The following is a 27,436-nucleotide window of genomic DNA, read 5'->3' as shown; positions in this document are numbered from 1 at the left end:
GTCGCTGGTCGCCACGGCACGCTTGGACCAACATAGCACTAGCGAACCTGCCGTACGCTCCGCGACACGTTTAGACAGGTATAAAAATTGGCAATACATAATGAGTTTCGGTTGACAAATGGCGTGTGACGGACTCAATCAATCAGTTTTAGGAGACCAGTTGGTGCGATTATGCTTGATACATACATACTGTTTATATTGTTTGTACATACTGTTTATTACTTCATCGTTTTCGTTTGTTGAAATAAGTTATAGTTCTGTGGTTGATAGGTCAGCCGGAAAAGTACAGTAATTCTTTGCATAAAACAAAAAAATCATAACCAATGTGCGAGGGAAAATCTTTCCGTTGATACGCATAAATTAAAATAAATGAAATTTGCATTGGAAATATGCAATCGAATTGATATTTCTATATGCTAAAGAAATGGTTTTTCTCCCGTGAGCAAGAACAGATCTTCAGTGAAGCAATAAATAAACTATCGCGTATAGAGCTAGTTTGTACTGATTAAACATTATACTGTTTGTACAATTATAATAAAATTACAATGATTTGATTGGACGAAGTTATTTAAAAATTTGATTCTCTATTTTGCACTATGAAATTCACGCTTCTCAGCAAAAAAACTTGCCCTGGAAATGCAATAACAATTGATGAAGGTAAATTAGATGGTAAATTTTCAGATGACACAGAATGTGTTACACTGAGTACTATCGATAAGACTATCGCTACAAAACTCATTCTCTAGCTTTGCATTTGATGTGGTCAGAGTCTTGGCGAACTCCCATCGACTCGCTCATGCGATGTTGGTCCAAGCGTGCCGTGGCGACCAGCGACTGTTTCGCTCGCGCGTAGTTTTTCGCATGCCGGGTAACACAAAAAATCAAATATTTTAAAAACCTTATGTTTGCTCAAATTTTTTTTTTCTTGGAATTGAAAGCTGATAAAATATGCAACATTTTACAACTTAAACGGTATGAATATCGCGTGAAGAAACCATTTAAAACAGCACTTTTTTTGAAAAATTGTTTAAAAAGTAGTAGAAATAGTTAACATTTTTTAAAACTTTTTTCGACATTTTCTAGACTAAACATTTATTAAACAACCAGTGAAGTTTGGTGCAATTCGAAATTAAGCTTTGGCTGTAAAAAATATTATAATGTAAAGGTGTATAAATTTTCAATTAACTAAAACTATTAGAAATATTTCGAATAATGACAATATATTTCACGAAGATGTTTAGGGGTACCTAAACAATAAAATTAAAACATGTTTTGCAAAATTCACCACTTTGTGAAAAATGGGGGGGGGGGGAACTTCAGAAATTTTTACTCTCGTGTTAGTTATATTTCACATTCTTTTATAAGCAAAACGTGCATGCAATTGTAAACATAATTGTCGTAATGGATTGAATAGATTAATGAACAGAATGTTTTAATTTTTAATTCCCTTCATTAAAAAAAGTATCCACATCAAAGTAGAACTGAAAAAACTTACGGAGACAATCAATAAATAATTCATACACAATCTAATCAATTTCTTCTTGTCACATGAGATATTTTTTATAGCCTCAACAAAGGCTTTGTTGCTTATTTTGCCTATATTTAGCAAAATCATACAATTTTCGAACTGCTGTAAAAGCGGTAATGGGATTAATTGGGAATATTTTTTTCGTGGAACGGGGAAGAAGAGACCCCGAATAACCGTGCCTTCAAGCGGAACTGGCCAGCAATGCCCGACATTTTTTTCATACGTTTATTTGACACGGCATTTGCAAAAGCTTTTTACGCCAGTTTCTTTTTTTTACATAGCACGTTACAAAAATCCTTAAGACTAATTTTAACTATACTAGTACTTTGTCTAAAACTAACACTGAAATCACTTTATTGTTTGCTTTTTTCCTTACATTGTTGTATTTCATAATGATCTAGTATTTTCGGGTGTATTTATTTACTTTTTTCTGTTATTGTCTAAATTTAAAACTAAATATTCTAGGACACTTTAATTGGTGAATGATTAGCCTTGGATGAGAGTATGAGGAGATGAATTTAATTAAATTTTGACAGACGCTGTTTTTAGAAAATGATAGATAAGTTCCATGTATAGAGGATCGCGATACGCCAGGATGTCTCTAACAGGAACATGGATTGGTCTTCCTCGGACTTGTAAAGAATCTACTAATTGTGATCTGGCTTCACGATATTCAGTGCAGGACCAAACAACATGCTCAATGTCATGGTAACCTTCTCCACAAGCACAATGATTACCCTCAGCGAGCCCAATACGACGGAGATGCGCATCTAAAGTATAATGATTGGACATGAGCCTAGACATCACACGGATGAAGTCCCGACTTACATCCAATCCTTTGAACCATGCCTTCATTGATACTTTAGGGATAATTGAGTGTAGCCATCGTCCCATATCTCCATTGTCCCAAGATGTTTGCCAACTAGCAAGTGTCCTCTGTCGAGAAGCGCTATAAAATTCATTGTAAGCGATGGGTCTTTCATATATTTCACCATCTAGTGCACCAATCTTGGCTAAATTATCAGCTTTCTCATTGCCCGCAATAGAGCAATGGGCGGGGAGCCACACTAGGGTAAATTTATAACATTTTCTTGTTAGGTTACTCAGAGATTCTCGTATCTTCCCCAAAAAGAATGGATCTTGATTATCAATCCTCTTTGAGCGTAGAGCTTCAATTGTGCTGAGACTATCAGTGAGGATAAAGTAATGGTTCGGGGGTAAAGTATTAATTATTTGCAAACTATAGTGAACTGCTGCTAGTTCCGCTATATAAACAGAGGCGAGTTCTGCAAGTTTGAGAGAAATTGAAAAATTATTGTTGAAAATACCGAAACCAGTGGCCTCACTGATTCGTGACCCATCAGTGTAAAACATTTTAAGGCAGTCTATGTGTTGATATTTACTTGTGAATATTTTAGGGATCTCCCGCGAGCGTAGATGATCCGGAATTCCACGAATCTCTGCTTGCATGGACGTGTCGAAGAATAAAGTGGATTCAGGAATATCTAGTATATTGACGTATGTGGGAACATACCTAGCAGGCGTTATTTCTTGTGACATGTGATTGAAATACACTGTCATGAATCTGGTTTGGGGTTGAAGCTCGACAAGTCTTTCAAAATTTTCAATTACCAGTGGGTTCATAACCTCACATCGAATAAGTAAACGAGAAGAGAGATCCCAGAATCGGTTTTTTAAAGGAAGAACTCCCGCTAGTACTTCAAGACTCATCGTATGGGTCGACTGCATGCAACCTAAGGCAATTCGTAAACAGTGATACTGTATCCGTTCCAGTTTAATAATGTGAGTGTTCGCAGCTGAACGGAAACAGATGCACCCATATTCCATTACTGAAAGTATTGTTGTTTGATACAATCTTATCATGTCACTTGGATGAGAACCCCACCATGATCCAGTTATTGTTCGCAGAAAATTTATCCTTTGTTGGCATTTCGTTATTAGATACCTAATGTGGCCTCCCCATGTGCCTTTAGAATCGAACCAAATTCCAAGGTATTTAAAAGTCAGGACTTGGGCTATCGTTCTACCAACCAACTGAAGCTGAAGCTGAGCCGGATCACGCTTCCTTGAGAAAACGACCAACTCTGTTTTCTCCGTAGAGAAATCGATGCCCAGTTTTAAAGCCCAAATTGATAAATTATCCAAGCTATCTTGCAATGGTTGTTGTAAATTTATAGCTTTTGGTCCTGTGGCAGAAACCACCCCATCATCTGCAAGTTGTCTTAAAGTGCATGGGCTGACAATACAATTATCAATGTCATTCACGTAAAAATTATAGAGAAGGGGGCTTAGACAAGAGCCTTGTGGGAGGCCCATGTAACTTATTCTGAGTGTCGCCAAATCGCCATATGAAAAATGCATGTGCTTTTCTGACAATAAATTGTATAAATAATTATTTAATATCGGTGAAAGACCACATTGATGTAGCTTCTCCGAGAGAACATCAATGGAGACTGAGTCGAATGCTCCTTTTATGTCTAAGAACACAGACGCCATTTGTTCTTTTTTTGCGTAAGCGAGTTGGATTTCTGACGAAAGTAGCGCCAGACAATCATTCGTTCCCTTTCCTCTCCGAAAACCAAACTGGGTATCTGATAGCAAGCCGTTCGCCTCAACCCAATTGTCGAGACGTCGTAGGATAATTTTTTCCAACAATTTCCTGATGCAGGATAGCATTGCAATCGGTCGATACGAGTTATGATCGGAGGCTGGTTTTCCCGGTTTTGGAATAGCGATAACTCTCACTTGTCTCCAGTCGTGCGGGACAATGTTCTGCTCAAGAAGCTTATTGAATAAATTCAACAAGCGTCTTTTTGCTAGGTCAGGCAGATTCTTCACCAAGTTGAATTTAATTCTGTCTAGTCCCGGAGCATTATTGTTGCATGAGAGGAGTGCAATTGAGAATTCCATCATTGTCAAAGGCGAATCTATGAAATCGTTACTTGTGGGAGCATCGCGAGTGATTTTCTGCGCAGGAGCAGAATCGGGACAAATTTTCTTGGCAAAATTAAATATCCAACGATTCGAAAAATCTTCGCTTTCATTAGTCACGTTTCGATTCCTCATTCTTCTGGCTGTGTTCCAAAGAGTACTCATTGATGTTTCTCTTGACAAGCCATTAACGAAGTGTCTCCAATAACTAGATTTTTTGGCACGACGTATACTGTCAAATTTGCTTTGCAAAATGAAATAATTTTCAAAGTTCTCACGTATACCCCCTTTCTGTTTCATAATTTCTTTGTAGGCAACTTGTTTAGCTTCATATGCATCAGAGCACTCTTTGTCCCACCAAGGATTAGGGGGCCGTCTATTTATTGTCATTCCAGGATTGCATTTCGTTTGGGCTTGTTCTGCTGCTTCAATAATTAAACCCGCTAAGAATTCATATTCTTCGGTAGGGGGTAGCTCTTCTGTCGAAGCAAGAGAAGTGGAAATTAATGTTTCGTATGTTTTCCAATCAATATTTCGTGTTAAGTCATAAGGAACATTGATTGAATTCGTAAGGCCTAATTCACTGTTAATTGAAACAACGATTGGCAAATGATCGCTACCGTGAGGATCAGGTACAACCTTCCACGTGCAATCTAACCGAAGTGATGTCGAGCACAGAGATAGATCTAATGCACTTGGACGTGCAGGAGGTCTGGGGATGCGTGTTGTTTCGCCAGTATTTAAAACTGTCATATTAAATTCGTCACAAACATTGTATATCAAAGAGGATCGATTATCATTGTAGAGGGAACCCCACAATACTCCGTGCGAGTTGAAGTCTCCCAGTATCAGACGCGGAGCAGCCATCGATTCCACTACCTCAAAAATTTGACGTTGTCCAATTTGAACTTTGGGAGGTATATATATAGAAGCGATAGACATGTCTTTGCCTTTAATATTCGTTTGGACTGCTACAGCCTCAATGCCAGCAATCATGGGGATGGTAATTCTATAGAAAGAATAGCACTTTTTAATTCCTAGAAGCACTCCTCCATACGGGGTGTCTCGGTCTAGGCGAATAATGTTGAAATCATTTAAGTTGAAATTAATGTTTGAGGTAAGCCATGTTTCACATAGAGCAAAAGCATCGCATTTTAAATTATGCAGTAAAATTTTTAAGGAATCAATTTTAGGTATGATACTTCTGCAATTCCACTGTAAAACAGTGATGGAATCTTTCATTGGAGGAGGTGAATTACCCATTGAAAGATACAATCGCTGCAAGGATGGGCCATTGAGCAATCAGCTGCTCTAAAAATGTTCTAATTGTTGGGAGGAAAGCTGAAAGTATACTCTTTAGTGGTTCAGAAATATTGAATGCTTTAAAAATCCAATCAACAATTTCAGAAAATTTCAATGATCCTACCCCCGGCTGAGGCTCAGAGGAAGTCGAAATTTTATTATTTCCAGTAATGGTGTTCTGTTTGGATTGTACGTTCCCAAAACCGGGCGGAATTGATTTCGGTTTTGAATCGGAATTTTTCGGTTTTGGGCGCAGTTTATCTATTGGTGGAGAAATTTTAAGGCCCTTGCTTGGCAGCTTGGGAAAAGAAGACTGTTTTCTTTTTCTGGAATTTCCGGGTAAAACAAATGATGTACCTTCGCACGCTCCGTCAGAGTCAGACTGTTCCGAAAATAGAGATGTGTAAGTGTTTTCTAAGAAGATGGGTTTAGGGGTAGCATTTTTCAACATTTCTGCATAGGAGCGCTTAGACCTCTCCTTCAAGGATCGTTTAATTTTATCCTCACGCAATTTATAAATGGGGCATGCAGGGACCTCATGTGAGTTTTCTCCGCACATTAAACATTTTTCTGAATTTTCATTACATGTATCCTGTTGATGAGAACCCCCACATTTGCCACACCGTGCCTTATTGGAACAGTAAGTGGCTGTGTGGCCAAGCTGTTTGCAATTAAGGCAATTCATTACACGAGGGATAAAAAGGCGAACAGGGAGACGAATCTTATCGATAATGACATAGTTGGGCAGCGCAGACCCAGCGAAAGTCACTCGAAATGAGTCAGACAGTCGATAAACTTTTTTATCTCCTTCGTGTGATACTGAATGCAATTGCTTGCATTCAAGTATTTTTACGTCTTTAAGTATGGTGTCTTTGAAACGACCAACCCCATGCTTAACTAAGTCATCAACAGTCAAACTCGATTCTGTGATGACCCCATCAATTTCAATTTCCTTTGAAGGAATATACGCTCTATATTCACGCGTAAAAAGCTCGCAAGAAGCAATTGCATTGGCTTGTTTGAAACTACCAACGACAATGCGTATTTTATCTTTATTGACTTTGACGATCTCTTTTACATCCGAGAATCGCGAAGTCAAATCTTTAGAAATTTGAATAATATTTAGCGCCTTTACTTTACGCCTAATAAATACAATCCATGGTCCCGTTGACGACTCTGGGTAAATTTTAATTCTAGTCGGATTTACATTTTCAGCATAAGGCTTAGGGGGAGGGTCTGTTACTCGTTCTCCCACCTCTTCATCCATTTTACCTAGTAAGAAAAACTATCACAAAAAGGAATGAAAAATATACCTGTTATCTGCTATCTATTAGGTGACAAAGACACCGGTAGAACACACCTCATATGTTACGTTGTAAACTCGGTGCCCGTTGTTTGACAATGTGACACTTGCTGTCCTTCTTCGTCGCGTTGCTTCTTCAGTAGAGAAATAGTCCTACCTGCAACACTTCAAAACTCTCTCCGATTAAGCTGCTCGTCGGTATCACCACCACAAGCGCGCTTTCTCCGTTTCCACCACCTCGGTAGACAAATGTGGCTACCTGTGGCTTGCTGCGAAAATCCCACTGTCGATGCGGCACTTTTCGGTGCCACTTGTTTTCCTTATTCGTCGTACCACTTCTGCGGTAGACAAATAGAGAAAATGGGTCTACCTGTGACGCTTCCCTCTCGTCGATTAGAATTGCCCGACGACACCAATACACTATATTTTTTTCTGTGTGTACAGGCACGATCACTGTCGATTTCTGCCACCGCGGTAGGCAAATTCGTCTACCCGCGGTTTGCTGTCAAAATACCACTTGTCGAGGATGCCGTTGACCACGCCTCCGACGTATCAACTGTCGACTCACACTTAACAAACTCGTCTCTCACTCTCTCTCCCACAATAACGCATACAGCGTCTCGCACTCCGTCACTCTCTCGAGAACAAAACCTTCCACCTGGAGGCACAACCGTCTCGGTCGGTTGCAAAAACTGTTATGAGCAATGCCCGACATGGTACTTTTTCAACTAACGAATTTTTATTAATATTGATAAAATTGGCACTTTTTGGACCCAGCTCAAAAAAGCAAAAAACACAACAAAAATAGGTCGCCTTTGATCAAAGTTGTTGGTGTTTGTTATGAAAATCACGATTTTTACCAAATATTGACTTTGTACACTTAGTTTTTGGGTGATATAAAAAATTGTGAAATAATGTTATCCATAGTTAAAAAAATTGTTAAAAATTCACCATTTTCAAATACTTACATACAAAAATTATCAATCGAAAAACCTATTTTCTGATGTCATTCGTTCGAGTATGGTTTGAAAAACAATTTTGTCGAAAAAAAAATTGGCAAAAAAACAAAAAAATATGTTTTGCTATTTTGGCCAGGATTTGGTAGTAGTCTCTGTGCGCTGTGCGTCGGTATGGCTTCGCTCACCCGCTTAATGAAGGCGTGCTGGAACTGTCTACTGTAGTTCGGTCAGTCCTGCTCGTCTGAATAAGCAAGTATTTATAAAATTTCCGTAAACAGAATGGTCGTAGTGTGCGACGATAGAAAATTCTTCTCTGCACTTGTTCTGAGGCAATCAACAAAATTGTTTCCAAGGCAACTGTAAACTTTTTTGGTAACTATGACACCATCAGTTTTTTTGGCTAGTTCTTCTAACTTGTCTTATAAGGCCTTGCGGATTTAAATAAATAAAAAGGCCAACAATTCGTAATCTTCAAGCAACCAAAACCGGAGAGTTTGAGTCTTTTAAATCAAAATGAGATTCGTTCGGTTTGGGTAGAAAATTTGAAAATCCAGCATTATTTAATATAAAAACAAAAATTACCGCTCTATTGTGGGGCAGTTCCGGCGTACCAGCAGCGGAAACCGATGTTGAATATTACTGTGAACTGTGAGCGCCGCGTCCTATCTTGGTCTTGCTGACCCACATAAAACTTACCACTCCAGTCTGTGGCCGCACTGGCGTACCAGCTACCGAAATCGGTGTTGTATAATACGGTGAACTATGGGTGCCGCATACGATCTTGAACCTAACCTTGAACCTGAAGGCAGCACTCATGCCCCGAATACTACTGGCTCGAGCGATCTGTGGGGCGCCACGGAAATTCGGTGTGCGCTTCCCAAATGCCATTTGCCCTTCCCACCAGCACGTAGAAGCTACCTTTCTTAGCGAGCAGAACGCTAAAATTGTTTCGATAACTCTGGACCAGCAATCCACCGTATTGCAGTTAGTATTTCACTACCGGGAATGTGTCGGAAATGGTCCAACCACCAAAGTTTCGGAAAGTGCAGCAAAATCAAATATTCTACAATATATGTTTGTTATAAAAATGCTTCCAACTATTACAGGTTTATATTGCTGGTTTTCAACAAAGTATTTTCGCTTTGGATGAAGGTTTAGCACAATCAAATTGTTTTGACATTTTCAACTAAATTTTCAGTGGATAAATTAAGTTTAGTAGTATAACATCGCTTTTTTAACTCTTAAAGGCGCAAATCAATTTTTCTACAATTTTGTGCAAATTACCTCGAAGCTATATCACGTAAGTGCAATAATTTTTGAACGATTTTCAGGATGTTGTTTTAAAACAACATTGCGTATTTAAGGGTTAATCTCAAATACATCATATTAGACTATTTTTTAGTAATTTTAAATAATTTAAGACTTATTGCAATAGAGTATCCTGTGATGTGATGATGGTCATACCCCGAACTGTGCAACTTCAAAGATACTTTCGTGCTCCAGTAGTTGGTGGATCACTATTAAATTATTACCTAACAAATTTATGATGATATGATAAATGGCCTGCCGACAGGAAGATGGCCTCGGAATGCTCCACAAGGTCTCTGTCATTCTGAAATGGGTCAATAGAAAATCGGTAGAGCTAACACCTACTATATCCCAAGATAGAGTTGTTTGCGTGGGAAGATAGGACCATTTGTAGAAAACTTTTTTCATAATACCACTGCCGGCCAGTGGGGTTTAGAAGGTACACACATACACGTTTTTGATTTTTCGTGTGACTCCAATCTTCGAGTCACGGATTGAGTATGCTGATTTAGTCTATTACTGTCAGAAAAGAAATATCACACATTCTACTCAGATCGAGAAATTTCTGTGGCTGTTCGTAAGCTTTATGATACAACTGGCAAAACATTTCGGTAATCCGCTTTCATGTACATACGAAGGAAGAGCAGAACTACCATTACTGATCTATATCGGAAATGCCAAAGGCAGAGGCGAATGAATAGAGATCCTGGATTTTAACAGTTAATTCAGAGGTATACCGGTGACCAATAAAATGATGCAGAGACGTGTCGAACACTTCCTTAATTTTAGCCCGCGACATAATTCAATTCTCGCTCTTACATAATTGTGATTTTTTTCTGTTCAAGGGACCATATTCCCTCCTCATGAGGAATTGTTCGTTTACAACATTTGTTTCATTCGTTTGCTCTATCGATGTTGTTTGTAGTGGCTCACAACATGGGAAGAACCCGCTACACAGATTTCTCTCTTCCCTGTTAGCAGGCGATCAATAATCACACCGGGGTTGGTTACCTGATCTTCAATGCACATACCCCAGTCGTCAACGCTGAAGATAGTAGAAGTGAATGACCAGATAGTATGGCCTCGAATTTCACATGATACACCTTCACCAATCAGGCATTATCTTCTAATAAAAAAAAAGTTTACCACTGCCCACTGTCTGCATTGTTCAATCAAAATAAAATGTACGATCAGTCACGGGAAGTGTTATGTCACATATAGAAATACATAGAAAGGCAAACGCAATATCCAAGACAGTTCTGCCAATTCCCGTGGGGATGTGACACTGCAAGAATTACCAGATAACGACTTCTTACGATCGTGCCGAAGAATGTATGGCTAAGAATAGAAAGTATTCAAGGGGATTTATTTCCAGGCTATTTGGCGTGTTCCTCATATAACCAGCAAGCACACATACACAGTAAATGCTATCCAACAAAGCAAATCATTCCGTTTTTCTGGTGAGGTCCAACTAGCACCAACTAGTGCTGAGCCGCAATCAGTGTTCGTCCCAAACAGAAGCACCCTAATCAACATTCATGTAGCAAATATGCCTTTTATCATGAATGGTTGTGCATATTACTGCTAGAGCCGAATTATAAAAACTTGCCAGCGGAGGTCAGTCAGCTTCAGTTCGTGCGTAGAAGTCAACCGGATAAGTTCCCTGCTCAGTTCGGAAGTGCTGCCGTTCGGATAAACAGTGTTCAGTGATAAGAGTGAAAGCTGTAGCTATAGTTAACCGTACCAGTGAGAAGCTAGTGAAATCGGTTACTTAAAAAAAATAAAACGTGAAAAAATGGGCAAAGGTTACTCTCTGACCTTAGCAGTGATTTTTTGCCTTGTGCAGTTCTGCTATACCGAAGATCCTTGTAAGTCTGCAAAGAAAAATTACGCAGGAAAATGTATCCTCATCAGAAAGCATGTGTATATTATAATGATTGTAACAAACACAAAGTCACAGAAATTCCAGAATTTAATGACGTGGTGCAAAGTTCAAATTATTAAACCGGATGCACAAAATAATTCGTCTAATTGGATTGTTAAATCTGTGCCAAAATATGTAGAGGATTATACGCCAATTGAACAACAACGGATTTCGTGGCAGTGAGTGACAGTGAATGAGTATTCAGACTCAATGCTAACATCATAATCAAAGCAATCACCCAACATGAAAAAGTAAACGAAAGTGGTTAATAATGAGCTTTGAAAGAAGAGATCAACACATCCATCATATGATTTGCGGTGAACTTAAATTATGCTATTTATGGGAAACTGCATTTTTGTGTGATCTACTATATGAAAACAGGGCAGTGCGAGGTCAAATCGATAACAACCGACCGCACTAGTGTAGATTATTTATGAGCACGACAGATGCTGATAAGAGTGATATAGGGTTTTGTTCTCTATCCGGTATGCTATATTTGCACAATTGCAAGCACAGTGCACGTGCCAATTTGCAGGAACCAAAAAAAACTGTATAAAATACTCGTTTAATCAAAATCGTTAAGTCTGTATAGTTAATGTGTGCCTCTTCGTTATACTTCCCCAGCCGACTTCAAGCCGATAGTTAGCCAGACATGGGCTGATAAGTTGAAGAAGGATTTACTAGCCAACTATGATCGTAATATTCGACCGGCTCAGCACTACAATGTGACCAATGTTGATATTAAGTAAGTGCGGCAATCGAGTGATGATTAAGAAAATGTTATGCACTGTGTAACGTTATTTTTCTATTAACTCGTTTTTCTACAAGGATGACCATTACACATGTGGACATCGATGAGGAAACCTCGATCTTCTCCGTCTATGGATGGGTTAAAATGGTGAGTAAATATAATTCGTGAGCATCGCTCTGTATTTTAAATAATCAGCAACCCAAATTATGGTTGATGGTGTCGGTGAATGGTAAGCGTGACTGCTGCTCATCACAATGAGTTTGGGTTCTATCCCAGCTGAGGTCTGAGGGGAAGAATCACTGGTCACATCATTTTTCGGCAGAAAAGTAAATCTGCTGATTCCGGCTTATGTGTTGACGGAGTCCACTCCCTGGCTTCTGTGATTTGCTGCATTTAGTGCAGAGAGAGAGAGAGAGAGAGAGAGAGATCGAAGGAAAATAATTCAGACATAAACAACTAAATTATGGTCTTCATGTTTGGGCAAAAATAGTGTTAACGATGGAGCTTGAAGAGTGTGTTACTGTTTAGTTTCATGCCCATCTTGGCCCTTGGGCAAAGCTTCTCATATAACCCCAGAAGTCCCATAGAGTGCGGTTAGCATGCCATGGGTGCAAAGTATAGAGGGGCGGTGAAATCTTGATCTTCTTTATAAAATAAGTCAGAATACCATTTGCATTCGAAAGTTCTTGCAAACTTTATCGCTCATTTCATCAGTTTCGTAGAAACAACACTACGTTCAAGGCGGTAGTAAAGCGGGCCACCTATTTAAAGCTGACATAAAGATAGTAGAGTACGCTAGATCGATTGTCATCGAGAAGGCTACCCCATTCCGTACTGAATTCTGTCGGGAGGAGTTTCGCAAGACTACAAAGTTCCCAGAGCCTAACACTTATGAGAAACCGATACCCGGTCAGCGTGGCAAGCAGAAAGTAAGCAAAAGTTGAGCAACGCGAAATTGATGCTGGCAGAGTTTCTGCGAGCATTTTGCGTGATTTGTGCGAGAATTCTGGCAACGAATTCGCTCAAATGCAACAACCGTTTCTGACAGAAGCGGTTAAACCAACCGATGCTGCTCACTTTTATCCAGAATCGAGCCAGAAATGTACGACCAAGATCTCTGCGCGCTTCCTGCCACATATTTGTCAGATGTTTTGCTCGATTCGTGCTAAATTCTACCAGGTAGGAATTGCCAGGATCTTTGCACAGTTTATGTTCGAGTTATGCCAGGGTTTGGCTCGGTTCCTGTCAAAATTTGCCAGAAAGCGCGAGAGAAACCGAGTTCGCCCCAGCTCAACTAACCCGACAGGATACGCTCAGAAATCTGACAGGGCTGACAAACCAAGACTTACAGAAATTTAGCAGAGCGGTCTCTGCCAGAAAATTTTCTCACTGGGTAGAATCATAGCAACCGTCGGCGTAGGAGGCGAAAGTTTTTTACTGTCATAATTTTATCGTGCTTGAAACCTTTCAAAAATATAAAAAAATATAACTTGCGATTGATTTCGAAAATCAAAGTGAATTTAGCTGAATCGTTGCGAGAATTAGCGTGAAATTATATTAAATAACTGAACTCGAAGAGCTACAGAAGCTTTGTGCTGCCGAATCCACTGAAGATGGTCAAATCAACGGAACAACTGCAGTAAAAAATAGATGAGTATTTTTTCCGAAACGTTGCTATAATAATTTAATGATGATACACTAAATACGTGTCAATTCCATGCGCACTTATTCGTGGCAAGGAATCGAAAGTTTAATATTAATATAGGTATAAATTTGGTACTCGTATTACATTTTGAGCGGGGCTTGCCGGCGGGAAAATGACCTCAGAATGTACCGCTATGACTCTGTCATTCTGAATTGGTCATTGAAAAATCGGCAGAGCTAACACCTACTAAATCCCGAGATTAAGCTGTTTGCATGGGGAAGCCAGGCCATATGCAGGAAACTCTTTTTCGTAATACCGCTGCTGGCTAGTGGGATCAGAGCTGAAAATTTTCACCAGGTTGTTTTGAATTTGAAAGAAGAACAAATCTCAAATCATGCCCTACTATGCTCAATTCGCAGTTATTCGTTTACATCATTCATTCAAACAACCGAGCTGCTCAATCATTTTCCATTCATTTTCGATTTCATTTACCCTGTGAATATCTCTGTACTCGGATATTGATTAGGTTTTTCAAGCAAAACTACTCTGAACATACTTCTTGCTGTTCATGTAAGCTTGAAAACGCAAAATATGTCAAAATTTAACCTAAACTGGCCTCTACAGAGCAGATGACAACTTTGGTTGGTGAATGAAAAAGCATCAATTTGAAATGAAGACGTACGGTTTGGTTATGAAAATCCCACCAACTTGAAAGTGAATGATTAAGGGAAGCTTTGAGTTTGAATCATGGTTGGGTGTGATTGAGTTGAAAGTTGGCATTTGAAAATGAAAATTTGCACCACTGAATGGGATTAAGAAGGTTAACACACACACCACAAAGTTGCCAGAGCGTTACCGGTTCTGCATTAAGTTGAATTTCTGGTTAAAATATTGAGCCATTTGAGATTCTTGACGGCGCCGGTGGTTGAGTGGTAAGCGTGACCGCCACTAATTCCAATTTGCCTGGGTTCAATTCCAGCCGAGGTCGTTGAGATTTTTCTGAGATTAAAAAATTTGTGGTCAAGTCTTCCTTCGGAAGGGAAGTAAAGCCGTTGGTCCCCGGTCTATGAGTTTGGTGGATCGATATCTAGACCAGATAAGTGAAGTTACCTCTCTAGCGTCGGTAAAGAAGAAGTGATCCAACTTCTATACTCTTACTAACAAAAATATCCTCCTCTTGTTATACTTGTGGAGTGCGCAGTAGTATATACGGCCTCTAGCAAAAGCAAGTATCGGACTAACCATTCCTTTTCTTTCCTTCCGCGATCTACGTTCGGGCCTGGCCTGTGCCGGTATTGATCAATACTTTAGGATTACCAGGTGTTGCAAATTGAAAGATGTTTCGCTACTCCCAAGCATAATTATCTACTTATTCCCTGTGCAACTTCAGCTAGTCCAGCTCGGTAACGGAGTAGCAGCCAGGGGTAGTCCACAAGCTCAACCTCAAAATGTTGAGCCATTTGAGATTCTTGGTGTTCCTGGAAGTACTGGAAACTCCTCGTTTGATCTCAAATTTCTAAGTTATTTTTTAAATACTTTTTTATAAAAATGCGGTTAGGGTAAGTTGGCGGTGTCGCACGCGGGTCAAGTTGGCGGTACTATCTACAGTGCAAAAATTTTTAATTTTGGAATTCAAAGTAAGAGCATCTTTTTCTGGTGTATTTCGTCGATGCAGGGGACATTTTCTTCGGACAATCGCCTGAATAATATCGAAAATGGACCGGCAGAGCGAGTAAAGGCGCTTTAATCTAGGCTTATTAGCCAGGGCAAGGAGTAAATACTTCTGCCCCATCCTCAAGGACCAAAGGAGTGACATTAACCTTCTTAGCCAAGTGACTCCCAACGATATATCCCAATCCCCTATAAACTGAAATGGTCGGTACGGTTGTCCTCGTTTCTTCTTCATACAAGATTCAAAACGATTCGTTAGTTAAATTATTCATTAAATGAATAAATTAATTACCGTATAGTTTTGAAACACCTTTTAACCCAACTCTGCACAGTAGGCCTGGCAGTTTTAATATTTGCGACATATTACACAGGGTATATTAATCATCAAGTAATCCACCTAGTAGTGAGGTAATAGATTTCTCATATAATTACACTCGTAGCATCACCGAGAGTAACTGTATTTTTGAATCCCAAAAATTTGGAATCTTTTGCAAGATTTCGGTTGTACTGGCCATGGCGCAAAAATTATTAATTGCATTATTTATAATAAGGGTGTAAAGAAATAAATATATCGCATAATCTATCTATAAATATAAGGTAACGGCACTAATCATCGGTTGCCAATTCTCACACGCCCCCCACCTCTCTCACTCTCTTTCTCTCTCTCTCTCCTTCACTCACTATCTCTCTCCCTCACTCACTCTCTCACTCTCTCTGTCATTTTCTTCTTTCGTATTCGCGGCAACTGTCACGACTCCCATCTTTCTTGCTAAGTTTTGTGATAATATCTTCTGCTAATCTGAAATATTTACTAATGTCCAATCCTGTGTGCGATATAATTGTGGAGGATTTGGGGACGGGCCTAGCGTAGTTGGTAAATCGATTGCCTCGTACGCAGCTCACCCCGCACATAGGGTTAGAGATTTTTCCAAAAGAAATTTCTTTAACCCGAAAAGAGGCGAATGACTCTAAGGTTAAAACCTCTTTAATAAAAAAAATAATAATAATCGTTGAGGTTTGAGAAAACAAAACTATTTACTGTCTGCCGTTACCCTGTAAATAGTACCATTTTGGTGGCAGTGGAGCTTGAAGTAGGAAAAGGCAGAGTTGGATTTGGATACCGGGAGGGCAAAATATTGAACCACTCTTGTTATTAATTGTGGCGGAGAATCTAATTGCTCATCGTAACCGACGGTTACACAAGCGAAGTTATTTATGCAGCGGTCGAATATTCACGCACAATCGTCGCGACGACCGATACACTGCCGTTGAAACCTTTGACGATACCGCGATTGGGAGTGCTGGCAGACACAAGCGGAGTACGATTTATGCGTTTTGTTCTGGAGTTCTATACAGTATCGGAAACGGAGCGGTATTTGTGGTCTAATTGACCTACGGTTCTAGGATGGCATAGAGCGGATTCTCGAAAATACTCACAATACGTGGCTTGTAGAATTGGAGAAATGTTGTCGTCGACCAATGTGAATGAGTGGAAATTTGTACCCTCGAAGCGGAATCCGGTAAATGCTTTCTACCTTCTATGGGTACCCGGTCATTTTGGTATTACTGGAAATGAAAGGGCGGAATTGGCTAGAGCTGGCGCTGCGACCGCGACTGACTTCGTTAGCCCAAAACCAGTTCTACTACTGTCGATAAGTTTGAAAAAGTACAATATCCGCTCTAGGCAGCATTCGAACAAGCCAACCATTGGCGTTGCTTGCAAATTAGCGTTCAAACAAATACTTTTGTGCAGGATGTGAGTCCTATCAAAGCATTTGCTGCATTTTTCCAAGCACAACTGCAGTATTCTAGTCAGGTCACTGACTGGACATTGCAAACTCAATCATCACAATGCTACTAGTCAGCGCGCTGAGTATTATTCATGTGATCTTTGTGAATCTGATTACGGAATATCATATCATTTGACATTTTAAAAACTTATTTGTTTTTCTGACCTATAGTGGCCTAACACACTACAAGCGGTGGTAGGATTTCGAGCTTAGGTGAGCTGCGTATAGCGTAATGGACTTACCAACTACGCTATAGTCTTCCCAAATGGTGTAAGCTGACCTTCATAGTTGTAAGACGATGTTTGAGTGCCATCCAGAAGGAGGAAAGATGGAGTATAGGGTGGGTTAAATGTCCGTTATTGGAATGACGTCCAGAATAGCAAAAATTTCATCATTCATAATCCATAATGTGTAACCATTAACGGAGTGCACTGCTGTCTATTATTGCTGAAATACTTTATGTAGTTTGCACATGTACAGTTACATTGTTTCGTTTAGTGTTGTCCGTAATACGATAGCTTCTTGATGTCCCTGATATGAATAAACTAAACTGTAACTAATGGCCGGCTAGCCCAGTAACAAGACCCTCTATAGCTTTGTAGGGTCGGCCACCGCGTTAGGGAAAACTCACCTGAACACTCTAACCAGGATTTGGTCTCAACCTGAAAACAATTTCAAAGGCGCACGCAAGAAATGTGGCAAACAGAAAAGTTCAACAACCAATTTAATTTAAAAGAAACTACTATTTATTGAAACGAGGAATGAGAAAACTTTTATTAACTCACTGGTCACTGCGTTGATTCGTCGACGATGGCTGCTTCCACGTGTTGCTGCTGCTGATGCTATCCACGTATTCCGCCGGCCGATGGCCACCGGTTTTCGTCGCTGTCTTGCCGCGTGGCTTGCTCGTCCAACTCTTCCGCCGGGAACTTCCTCCGGCCTTCCGTTGGCTTCACTCAGATAAACGTGGTCGTATGTTGACGGACGACCTTTCGACACTTCTGAGTCACTGCCACTTTTCTTCGGAAGAATCTGGCCTTAATTTTGGCTGACGGGAGGTCCAGATTTCCCAGCACCGTGTCACTTTATGCACTTGAACTGTGGTGCTACTTTTAAGACTTCCAACTTTACGGTGAATAACTGTGCCGATTAATAAAGTTCCGAGAATTGTAACGGCTTCCGGAACCAATGATAATTATAACTACCTTTATAAAACTGTCGAATTTAATTCACTATGTGGCTTTCACGCACTCAGGAAATAAGAGAGCTTAACCATGTGGTACAGGAGCTTATATAGCCTGAGGGATTCACTCGGGCGGTTTCCCTTCGGGTGCTGGCGCAAAGGTATAGCCTTCATTCGGCTGCAAACGGTGGCTCGGCAGAACACGCTATCATCTTCCCGCCCGATCATCAGGCGTGATGCGTAGCTTCGTTTGCGGGTTGTGAACTCGGCTACTTCGATACGCATACAACCAGCGAGTCGCCTAGCATCCCTATTCTTGCACTGCTTCGAATTTCGAAGGGATTAATTCACCTAGCTAGCTCCTGATTGGCTGTCCGTACTAGTGAATGGCCCCACTTGACGACACTTCAAAAAAATTTTGTCGCTCTGCTCGTTTATGAGAGTTTGGGTTTTTTTCTCAAATGGGCATGGTGGCGAAACACTGCCTTTTACTTGTGAATGCATGAGTGGTCTCACTTGACGGTACAACGGCTCTTTTCACCGTTCTGTCTGAATTTTGAATTGTTTTTTTTTTCAAAACCGACGTTGCGACGACCCACATATTCACGAGTATTTAACTGAAATGGAATGCAACTTGTTCAATTTATTGTTGGGACTCGTAATTAATTTAATTGTACCATTATGTTTATATAAAAATATTTTTTTCTTGCGTGTTTTACATTTAACGACAATGTTTTTTCGTAATTTTTATAGCAATACTGACACCAAGTCATTACTTTAAGGTGGAACCTTGTCGAAGGTTACAAAACTTACAATTTTGGAATAGCCACATTTTTCCTTTCAATCATTATTTTACTGCGCTTACAGATGGCCGAAATTGGGAGCCTTTGTAATCAATCGATATTTTTTTGAGTCCAAGCACGCGAATCTCCTTGTTTCCATTTCTATCTGCTGAAATAGAAATAACGGTTCTTTGAAATATTGTCTCTTTTTGCACTAATATTGGTGAGATAGATTTTTGTTTTGGGTTACTGTGCCCCAATTCATCTTAACTCCTGTATTCATTTCACCCTTATGAATACATTAGTTAGAGTAGTGTCTATTCTCTAATCAACGCATTAGGTCAAATGGCAGGATGAAAAAGAATGCGTTGTGCTCGACGCAAGTATTTTACATTTTCCAAACCAGATGATAAATCTAACCTAGCAGCAAATATGCCACAAGTTAGACGTTAAAATGATCTAACTGGTACTATCATGGTGTTCGAAACGCTATAAACTAATTTTAAGTTAGTTAGTATCCCTTCCGTATAAAAAATTGGATCGACAAAACAATTTTTTGCGTCGCTATTCGATATTAGAAGTGTTCAATACCTTAGTTGTCACGTAAAGTTGTTTAAAATTGCTTTCAAAACGAAACATAAAAATTACTAGAATCTAATGTTTCAAAGATTTTCTTCCATTTAATTCCACTATGTTTTTATAGTTAGATGCACTTGCACTTCACTATTTAACAGATACCGGTATTTCGATTACTACTTGTAATCTTCTTCAGTGTTTGTATCAGTCTATAGGAAATTACGGGATTGTAAAGTCGTTTTATCTAGAGAAGCGGGTAGGCTGTGGTCGGTGGGTACCTAGGTGCATGAAGCTGACCGTTTTTTGCATGTAGGTAAAATTTCGAAGAGCCATCAATATCCGTTACCTTGGTTTCCATTTAATAAGAAAGGGGACGAATGTTTGAAAATTTCCAGGCTTTCAGCTACGTCTAATTTCCAAGGACTAGAGACTTGACGCTGAATTTTAATATCTTCTATAGTTAAGTTATGTTTTTCTGAAAAAGCGTGTTCCGCTACCTTGGATTTGAAGTGGAATGGTAAATCTTTAGCAGATTCTCTAGAAGCTTTTGCTATTTCCGCAATATGCTCTTTGAATCGAATTTCTAATGTTCTCCTGGTTTGTCCAATATAAACTTTATCACAATGTGAACATGATATTTTGTATATCCCCGATTTGCTCAGTGTTTCTATCGGATCCTTTGTGGATCCAAGTATTGATTTTAGCTGGTAATTTTTACTACTGAAAACTAGATCTACACCAAACTTTTTTAATTTTTTCCTAAGTGGATAAGCCGTATTCTGATTGAAATCTACTGCTATCCTTTTTAAATTTTCAGCTGTTAGAGTTAAGGTTGTGAGGTTTTGCTTATGAAGTATTCTAGATTTTTTTATTAATTATTGATTGGATGGTTTGCTCTGGATACCCGTTCAACGGGTATCCGCATAACCAAAACCTCACAACCTTAACTCCAACAACTGAAAATTTATTTAATCATGCAGTGCAGTGTAAACCAACATTATTGGTTCTGTGCCAGTCTAAGACTGACCGGGCAGAGCGAAAAATGCCAAATCCGTTAAAAAAATGTCAAGTGTTCGTAAGACCTCATTAAGTCACCTTTGGACGCTTCCATGTGGATGTGTCTTTTGACGAAGAAATGAATATTTTGCACATCCGCAGATCGCTTGCCAAACAAGGTTTTCTGGTTGGTTGGCTAAGGTCCGGTGCCTTCCAAATTTTGTATACATGTTATAGCAAACGATTAATTGTTGTTGTGAAAAATATTTTGAGCCGAAATGCTAAATTGGCGTTTGAAATGGCCTGCAGTGCTTCGTTTTCTGCTGCTCTGATGCTCTTTAAACATCTTGATCATATGTGACACAGTTCATTGTGCGATTCCGAACTACTATGCCGATCTATTGTTACCCACACGCCTAAAAGTTACGGACAATTGAGTGTGACTATTTTTTGTAATATAGTCCATAGAATGATTTATTATTCATCATAAGTACGGGTCCTTTAAAATCCCGGGGCCCCTGGTCCTGGCCCAGAGTGCCCATGCGTTAAGATGGTACTATTTTGCCTTCTGCTTGCTAGGAATCGGGCGTTCCACCTGAGTATAGCAGAATGGTCGCTGAAAGAACATAATCGTCATGTTTCAATATTAGGGCTAATGGAATTTTTGTAAACAAACTTATTTCGCTCATTTTTTCGCTGCCGAGTTGAATTTCATGAAAAATGCGCACGAATAAACATCTTTACACTTGATAGAATCAATTTCAATTGTTTTCTGCGTTAAAATTATAACAAATTAAGAGAAATCAGCAAAACAAAAGTTTGTTTACAAATCTTATTAGCCCTTTTCAAAAGTAGATATGGAATTATTCCCCTACTGCTAGCATCCAACTTTCAGAATCGAATACTTTTTTCTAAAAGTTGTAGTTGTAATTCACTAACGGAGTGATTGCTCGTTATGATCTTAACAAGATGCAAATCAACATTTGAACATTCGTTACTCTTCCTAAGTGAGTCACAGGATCGATCAAATGAGCCAATTTATTTCAGTGAGTGAATCGGACACGATTCTCTCTCGAAACTGAATCAGTTTGCCAATCTCTACAGCTTAGCTATGCGTGTGAAGATCTTCTTCCTTGGCGGCGTTTCATTAAAACAGTGGTTTTCAACCGAGGGTAGACTTTTGTTGGGGTGCATTTTGCGGGGTAAAATTAAACTAGTTATCCTATCAGAATATATTGGCTTAAATGGAACGTTCCCCGTATGTAGTCGGGGATTTGTGCCTTTCCGTGTGTTTTCATCATTTCCTGAGCGGAATGAAAGGTTAAGGAGGTGTGGGGAAGTAGAATTGGAAGGGTGGGAAAAATAACAGCACAAAAACAAAAATAAACAACAGGTAAGTTAAACTCACAAGTAGTTCAACTTGCCTACGAATAAGCCTAAAGCTCTTTACCACATTGGATAAGAAACGTTAGTATGTCTCTAAGTTTCAGTCGTCCAAACTTGGTTTCGTCTATATTAGGACGGCCGAAGACTCGAAAACGCAATTGCGCTACCGCTGGACAGTTGCATATCAGATGATATGAGGTTCCGTAGTCGGATTCACAAGGATCACATGAAAAAGACTCAGCGCGCTGAATAGTTGCTATGTGATAATTGAGTTTGCAGTGGCCGGTTAAAGCCCTGATCAGCATGCCGCAGTGCAGCTTCGAAAAATGTAGGAGATTTTTCGAAATCACTGGGCACGGTTGTTCTAGAAACGCCTTTGTTTGGCGACACGTTTGTAGATTTCTTCAATAATTGCGGTGCTCGGACAAAGCCCAGGACCGTATTTTTCCCTTATCCAACTTGTCGAAATTGACAGCGCGGGCTCAGGACCAATGAAGTGAATCGCTGAACCTGCCTGAACGCTGATAGTGTTGACAATGCTTAGTTCTTCGATTTGGGTTCGGCACGCGATCACTAGCTTGGACCGGCATTTGTCTGAGCTAAAGGCCTTGATTTCAGCCTGACTATCGGAGTAGAAGTTTATAACTCTGCCGGACAAACTCAGTTGAAGGGCCGATTGTACCCCGCACATAATCGCAAAGATTTCTGCTTGGAATACAGTACAGTATCTACCTAGTGAGTGAGATTGTTCCAATCTTATTTCACGACAGTAGACACCAGCACCAGCACGTCCCTCCATCAGAGAACCGTCAGTGTAACAGACCACTTGCGTTTGTTGTTGTCTTTCCATAAAGCCAGACAACCACGCCTCTCGAGAGGGAATCTTCACATGGAATGTCCTGTAAGGAAAACTACATGTGAGTGTAATATCGCTGGGAGCAAGAATATCTTCACCCCATGTAACCATTTGTGACCACAATCGTGTATGACTGGTAGCAAGATCAACATGGTTACTGTTCCAAAGCCCAGTAACCTGCAGTCTGTATGCATGTTGATGTTGAATCTTTACTGAATACTCTAATGCTTTAAAGCACACGAGGGAACAGGACACAACGAATATTCACTATGAATTTTGTTCTAACTATTCCAATGCGGCAACAGCAACAGAGTTGGAATAGGTAGAACAAAACCCATAGTGAATATTTTTTTGTGGCGCGTGCTCGCCTCGTGTGCGTACAGCTAAAGTCTCTTAATATTTTTTTGAAAGAGTTTGCTCTCCATAACTTTTGGGGAGAGGGAGTTTATCACTAAAATTACTTAAAACAACTTTGTTGAAGACATAAAAACTCTATGTATTGAGAGTGATTTAGGGAAAAAACGTGTAATCTTGAAAACGATTGTTGTAGCTGGAAAAAACTTGTCCTGGAGCTATCAAATGATAACCGATTTGATTTGAAGTACTTAAGCCGGCCACTATTTACACAACGACCAAGTGAGTCACATTTTTAACTTTATTGCATCGAGAGCATGTGACAATGCATGTATTCTATTTGACATGAAAAGGCATGACATCCTATCTCCTCCCTTAGCAAATTTATGTCCAAATAAAAACAAACCTAATCCATACCCGTTTTTTCAGCACTGGTTGGACAAACGATTGATTTGGGAACCCTCGGACTACGGTGGCCTGGAAACGTTCATCGTGCCGAGTTACTACCTGTGGGACGCCGAACTGAACATCCATTCGACGACGCTTGAATCAGCCGGTACAACCTACTATGCAGCAACGAACATTCGCGTGGATAACCGAGGGCACCACAACTGTACGGTAAGGGTGAACTTAAAAACGTTCTGCGAAATGAACTTCCGCCGGTGGCCTTTCGATACGCAGCACTGTTCGATTGTGCTAGGCAAATCGGTTGCTCGGGAAGAAGATACGGTTCAGATGAATGTTTTACCTGGAGAAACGGTAATGATCGGCTGACAAAGGATAATGTTAATTGATAAATTTAAGGGGTTTTGTTTCTTTTTAAGATCCAAACGAACCGCAATAATCCTAGCTGGAAAGTGATTGACATGCTGATTGAAGCCTATGACAATCCGATGGAAGAGGAACGTGGAGCATTTATCGGAGTTCAGTATGGGATTGTAGTTCAACGAAAGGTGAAAATATTTCACAGTACGGTGATCGCTCCAGCGATCGTTCTCATACTCATGACACTGGTCAATTTCTGGCTGCCTCCAAAGTCCTCTGAAAAGATATTGCTGAACTGTATAAATGCAGCTATAGTATGTGCATTTTTGCTTTACTTCACGATGCACCTGCCACTGTTGGCCACGCGAACCCCTTTAGTAGGTTAGAAATTTGAAAACTACTCTGAAATCTCACCTCTCAAATTGCCATTCTTAGTTCTATTTTTCAGCAACAGCTTATATTTGACAGCATTCTGCATGATCATGTCGGTTATCACAGTAAACATGGCCAAATCCATACACAGGAAACCCATTCATCCGTATATTAAATCTTTCCTAGAACTTCCCGGTATCAGTATCTTTGCATGGTCAGCACCCAATACGAAAGTATAATCTGCATAGTTTATATCTTACATACCGATTAATCTGCAATTTACTACCACAGGCAGTTACTGATGATGAAGTCTGGAACGAGGAGCTAAAAACAAATTCCATGGCTGGGGAGTCATGTTCCTCAGCGGAAGATGCGATACCGGTGCCGAATTCTAATCAAAAAGACTGGATTAAGTTTGCAGTGGTGTTAGAAAGACTTTGCTTCGTCGTATATGTATTCCTATACAGTGTTATGTCGGCTTGCTACTTGAACTAGATTTATTCCATATTGAATATAAAATCGATCAATTAAATGGAAATAAAATTTTAAGATCAAAACTTGTTTTAATCTACCTCTATTCTATTACGAATCGCAAATCATTCACGGAACTTCCTTCAATTTTCAGGATTGGAGTGACGACAAACTCAGGTGGAATCCTGCCAACTACGGCAACTTGGATGTGATCCGTATACACCCGGATACGGTTTGGAAACCGGATCTGGTACTGTACAACAATGCCCGAGGATCGGACAATCTGCACTACGGCAACACAAACATACTGCTCTATAACAACGGGAAAGTGTTGTGGGTTCCACCAACCGATTACCATGGGTTCTGTGAGTTAAATCTACGCCTGTGGCCGTTCGATTACCAAACATGCTTCCTGAAGATAGGTTCGTGGACCTACGATGGTTACACACTAAATCTCACTGCTAAAGGAAATCCTGAAGTAAGTTTACAAACGCTTGGTCGAAAACTCATCGAAACTTAATTTTTACTTTTTCACTACTGACAACATTCCTTATTTCAGATTATTATCAATGTACCAAACAATGAATGGAGCATTCACAAGGTTACGACAGATCGCAACATAGTTTACTATGCGTGCTGTACGGAGCCATACATCGATGTTCAGTATAATATTACACTGCAGCGCCATTCATCGACGCACAAAGCGATCGTGATTAGCCCGGCCTTCGTGATTATGCTACTTGCACTGTCCGTATTTTGGCTACCACCTCACTGTGGCGAAAAGATAATCCTCAACGGAATCATTGTTCTGATTGTCACGGTTTTCCTCATTTATTTCGCCCAACAACTGCCAGCCATGTCCGGAAACACGCCATTGATTGGTATTGCAAATCAATTGCTTGATTTGTTGGATTGATTCTAACCTCAATCTTAATTTTCAGTAAATTTCTTCAGTACCACTCTGTACCTGGTAGCCTTCAGTACCATCATATCGATCATCGTGCTTAGAATAACGCGCACGAAGCACTTCCAACCTGTACCGAAGATCCTCAAAAACCAAGCGGATGGCTGTCTAGGTTCGGTGCTGGGTGTCAACAGTAGCAGTGGCACCTTGCCCAGCGACGAGGACAAAGAAGCGGCCGGGGGCGAGAACATCGGTGATCCGAAGCAACGCGACTGGTGTCGAGTAGCTACCCTGATCGATCGACTCTTTTTCGTCATCTATTTGATCATATTCATCATCTCGATCATATATTACAGTCTCTAGAGATGATAGGTACGTGTGTTCAGCTATCTTTCCGAAGTATGCTTTAGTGTTACGTTACAATGTTGCCTCACTTTGTTTCCATTTATGAATTTGCGATACGCTCAAGAAAATATAAATGCTTTTGTACTTTTTTCTCTTTGATTATATGGTTTATAACTATACGCTCACTATTTGAACGAAATGCCTAAATTCCAGTTTATCTGTGATATAACCTTGTACGCGGGGCAGGTCGAAAGTTGTAACTCGAATATTGCTACTACCCAACAAATATGATGCTCCTTTTCCCAATGCCTCAGGGTCGGCATGCGCTCGTGGCTAATCGCGGTCAAGAAAACACCTGGTAAGTATCCTCAAGTAAACACCTCTTTAATCGAATTCTGTCGACACTTTTTATTCCGTTCTTTCCCACCTCCTACGTTAGCACTTTCCTTTCTTCTCTTCTACGGGTCCCTCCTTCACTCCAGCTCGATGTCACTACCATTCCACCACCAATTTCGTTGCTTTTCGACAACCGACTCCGAAACTCCACACGGATCCGCTACGGCTATGTCGCTCGCTACCGGCCCTCTACGCAGTCTCCGAGTATATTGACGGACTCGAGCTTTGACGAGGGCTGCGTTTCGTCAGTTATGCCCGGTTTCTGGCGTAGTTAATTGACGAGTGGACACGGTAGGGCTTTACTAGGCAACAAAGGTTTTGCAGTATAAACCACGATTTCGAAATATAACCACGGGGTCCTGCGGACGCAATCGGGGATGTCAAAATGGCGGTTTGGCTTTTAGAACGATCGAGACTTATATTACACTACCGGTTAAAAGTTTAAGTTCACCCACAGATAACACGCGTTTAGGCTCGATTCGAATCGTGTATAAATCGTTGAGATTTTAGATCGACTCTGGTAGGAAAAGCAAGGAACTACGGTACGATTTCGCGGAACTTTTTCATTTAGAAAGAAAAACACTTGTGTACAGTTTGTTACTCATTTTGTTTATAGTAGAACGGAATATGGTGAACAAAAAGAAAAAAGGGGACCAATGTTGTTGCAACAGCAAGGTGTGGTGACTTGCATCTACTACGTCATCTCACAAATAGATGTCTCTACACCTCCTCTCAAGTCAATCAACCCTAATCCATCTCGTTGCTTCACGAACAAAGTCTTACCTAATGCTTTTGTGAGCGTATCTACTGTCTGTTCCTGCGAGGAAATTTGCTTTAGTTTTAGAAACTTCTCTCTTACTTTCTCTCGTAGAAAATGGAATCGAACGTCGTAATGCTTCGACCGGCGAGTCTCTGGG

General features: G+C 40.2%; 1 protein-coding gene across 2 annotated transcripts; it reads left to right on the top strand.

Moving 5' to 3' along the window:
* Nucleotides 1-10,972: 10,972 nt before the first annotated feature.
* Nucleotides 10,973-26,285, top strand: LOC131680403 (acetylcholine receptor subunit alpha-like 1). 2 transcript variants are annotated; one of them, XM_058961118.1, is made up of 7 exons: nucleotides 10,973-11,220; nucleotides 11,901-12,021; nucleotides 12,105-12,174; nucleotides 23,696-24,025; nucleotides 24,091-24,412; nucleotides 24,467-24,636; nucleotides 24,695-24,989. In XM_058961118.1, exons 1-7 carry the CDS (start codon nucleotides 11,148-11,150, stop codon nucleotides 24,896-24,898), a joined length of 1,290 nt encoding a protein of 429 aa, XP_058817101.1. In that variant the 5' UTR covers nucleotides 10,973-11,147; the 3' UTR covers nucleotides 24,899-24,989. The 2 variants fall into 2 exon arrangements, with proteins under 2 accessions (XP_058817101.1, XP_058817102.1); XM_058961119.1 differs by lacking the exons at nucleotides 23,696-24,025; nucleotides 24,091-24,412; nucleotides 24,467-24,636; nucleotides 24,695-24,989 and adding exons at nucleotides 25,029-25,352; nucleotides 25,434-25,755; nucleotides 25,816-26,285.
* The last annotated feature ends 1,151 nt before the right edge of the window (nucleotides 26,286-27,436 follow it).

Source organism: Topomyia yanbarensis, chromosome 2, assembly GCF_030247195.1.
Source record: "Topomyia yanbarensis strain Yona2022 chromosome 2, ASM3024719v1, whole genome shotgun sequence".
Lineage (NCBI taxonomy): Eukaryota > Metazoa > Arthropoda > Insecta > Diptera > Culicidae > Topomyia > Topomyia yanbarensis.
This window is presented reverse-complemented; position numbering and strand designations above follow the sequence as displayed.

Excerpts from the sequence above, each read along its gene's own strand:
- LOC131680403 (XM_058961118.1), top strand. The coding sequence starts at position 11,148 with ATGGGCAAAGGTTACTCTCTGACCTTAGCAGTGATTTTTTGCCTTGTG. Across the intron at positions 11,221-11,900 it reads CTGCTATACCGAAGATCCTT|CCGACTTCAAGCCGATAGTT; the intron begins GTAAGTCTGCAA and ends ATACTTCCCCAG. Across the intron at positions 24,413-24,466 it reads CACGCGAACCCCTTTAGTAG|TTCTATTTTTCAGCAACAGC; the intron begins GTTAGAAATTTG and ends TGCCATTCTTAG.